At 41.1% G+C, this 2255-nt stretch overlaps 1 protein-coding gene across 6 annotated transcripts in view; it reads left to right on the forward strand.

The window, feature by feature from the left end:
- The window catches only part of l3mbtl1 (L3MBTL histone methyl-lysine binding protein 1), a 28097-nt gene that overhangs the window by 3509 nt on the left and 22333 nt on the right, over positions 1–2255 (forward strand). For 5 of the 6 annotated variants that reach the window (XM_032521397.1, XM_032521400.1, XM_032521401.1 and 2 more), the window contains 2 exons: positions 350–534; positions 1290–1419. In XM_032521397.1, coding sequence (XP_032377288.1) covers positions 350–534; positions 1290–1419 — 315 coding nt within the window. Of the gene's footprint in view, positions 1–349; positions 535–750; positions 823–1289; positions 1420–2255 lie in introns of those variants that run through there. The other variant, XM_032521403.1, reaches the window with a different exon arrangement.

A 2255-nucleotide genomic window follows, 5' to 3' on the forward strand; every position in this document is an offset into this window, starting at 1 on the left:
AGCATCCAAAGAGCACCATGTCATGGGACCTTTAGGACAACGGAATCTCTGAACAAATTGTCGGCAGCCTAGTTGCATAATGAAACACATGAAATAAAAAAGACAACATCCCTAGTTCGGCAGTACCAATTTTGATCCTTATTTAAAGTGTCCATTGTGACTCCAACAATGTTACATGAGCGCAATGCTAAATCTGTAGAAGACTCTTTTAAATGTTTGTATTTAGGGTAGCTGAAGAAAGATGGGTCTAGTAACGCATCATTTTGTTTGCATTCATCATTTTGTTTGTATCATTAGGTTTATGAAAAAGAGAGAAAGTTAGTGCATTTGAATGCATCTCTCTTTTCAGCTCCTGCTGCTGGCCATCAGAAGCTGGAGGTGACTCCTGTTGCCATTGGAGACCCAGGTAAAGGAGGCAGGGCCAATGAGACGGTCCCACCCACCCTGACAGCACAGGTGGGTGGGGCTTGTAGCATCGTCCACGTTCTGGAGTGGAAGGAGGGGATGGCCATCCTGCCCAGCAGCAACCTCAAGGTGAAGTGACGTTTAGGGCTTAAACATTTGTTGTAAAAATTGAACTTTATTTGTGTTCCTCCTGTTGTAGCCGCCCAAAAAGCTACAGTTCCCTCACAGCATCATCTTTAGAGAGGATTTGAAGTTGTTTTTCACCTGATTGTTTTCTTCTTAAAACGCTTTATGGATTGTCTTGGTGGCTCACTTGGTAATGTCTCAATAATCTTTTTTCCGCAGCAGTTAGAATAACTCACATCATTGGAAACCCTCGTTCACAACATCTCCTTCAGCAAGATGACACTAAACGAGGTGCACATCAGTCAAATGTCAGGAAACAGGCAAATATTTATGAAAAACATATTACATCGATTAGTGCTGTTATGATTAGGGGGTAAACCGAAAATTATTTTGTGATTATCCGATTTATACATAAAGTCATTTATTAAGTAAAAATACAGAATATTAATGTCAAATGCGAAGATTTGTTACTTTTTTCTCTTTCATACTTTGGTAAATTGAACTTTTTTATATGTAGACTGTTGGTGAGTGGAACTAGCTAACTAGATAAACCTAATGTGACGCATGGATTCTCACATGAAAAAGAGGGTGTGCTAGCACGGGAGCAGGTTAGGGACATGGAAACACAACCGGCAACATTACATATTTCAAAATTGTCTGATACATTGTTTTGAGGGGAAAAAATGGTTGAATAGACAAAACATCATTCATCACACATTAAGACAAATTTTAACAGATGGAGTGACGGTGTGTTGTAGTTCTGTGTGAGTGACGTGGGAACGCTGAGCACACTGATCACCCCAGCGACCACCAGCAGCGCCACTGCACCAGCAGTCGAGACTTCTGGGAAAACCGCTGACGCAGAAATTGCTCTAGCAGACAAGCCAGGTAGAGTCATGGTTACATAAGGCTGTAGTAACGTCAGGGACTGAACACAAAATACTGCAGTTTAATGCCAATTTTAATGCCTTATACAAAATGAGATGCCTTGAAGCACCTTGGTTTTTGGTGTATCACATTTACATTATAGCCCTTGTTTGATGGATAAAACTTTTGTATGATAGGAATAAAAGATCTGATTTCCTAGTGTATTGCCTGGTGTCATGGTAGTTAAAGGGGGCATATCATGAAAAACTCACTTTTTCAGTGCTTGTGCACATACATTTGTGTATCCGGAGTACCTACCAACCCACAAACTGAACTGTGATGTCCGTTTTTTGTGGGCTGCCTTAAAGCTTTAGTGCGTAACTTTTTGATTTTAATGAGAGTCCACTACCGTTATGGTTGCCGGTCACAGAAGGCTTGTAACATGTGGAAAACTATTACAATTATTCATGGGGTAGCAGAAACTACACACTATAGCTTTAATCAGAAAACTTGGGATTCAACAAGCCATTCAGATTTGGCTCCCCTTTGGGGGGACCTCTAGCTCACCCAGTAAGACTGTGTGCCCCATTTAGGCTGAGGCATTTTGCAGCATGTCATCCCCCATCTCTCTCCCACCGACCCCCATTTGAGTATCTCCACTCACAGCTTGAGAACTACTGCACCATATATTGTTTGCAAGCCATTTGGAGCAGACTGGGCTTTTTGGGAGTGGAGTTTAAAGAGGCAGGCTCTAAAACAGAGCGTTTCACACAGAGGGTGAATACAGGTAAATTAAGACATACAGTATGAGAAAAAATAAAGTACTTTTTTAACATTAAAGCATGTAAACATGTTCT

This window comes from Etheostoma spectabile, chromosome 7 (assembly GCF_008692095.1).
Source record: "Etheostoma spectabile isolate EspeVRDwgs_2016 chromosome 7, UIUC_Espe_1.0, whole genome shotgun sequence".
Lineage (NCBI taxonomy): Eukaryota > Metazoa > Chordata > Actinopteri > Perciformes > Percidae > Etheostoma > Etheostoma spectabile.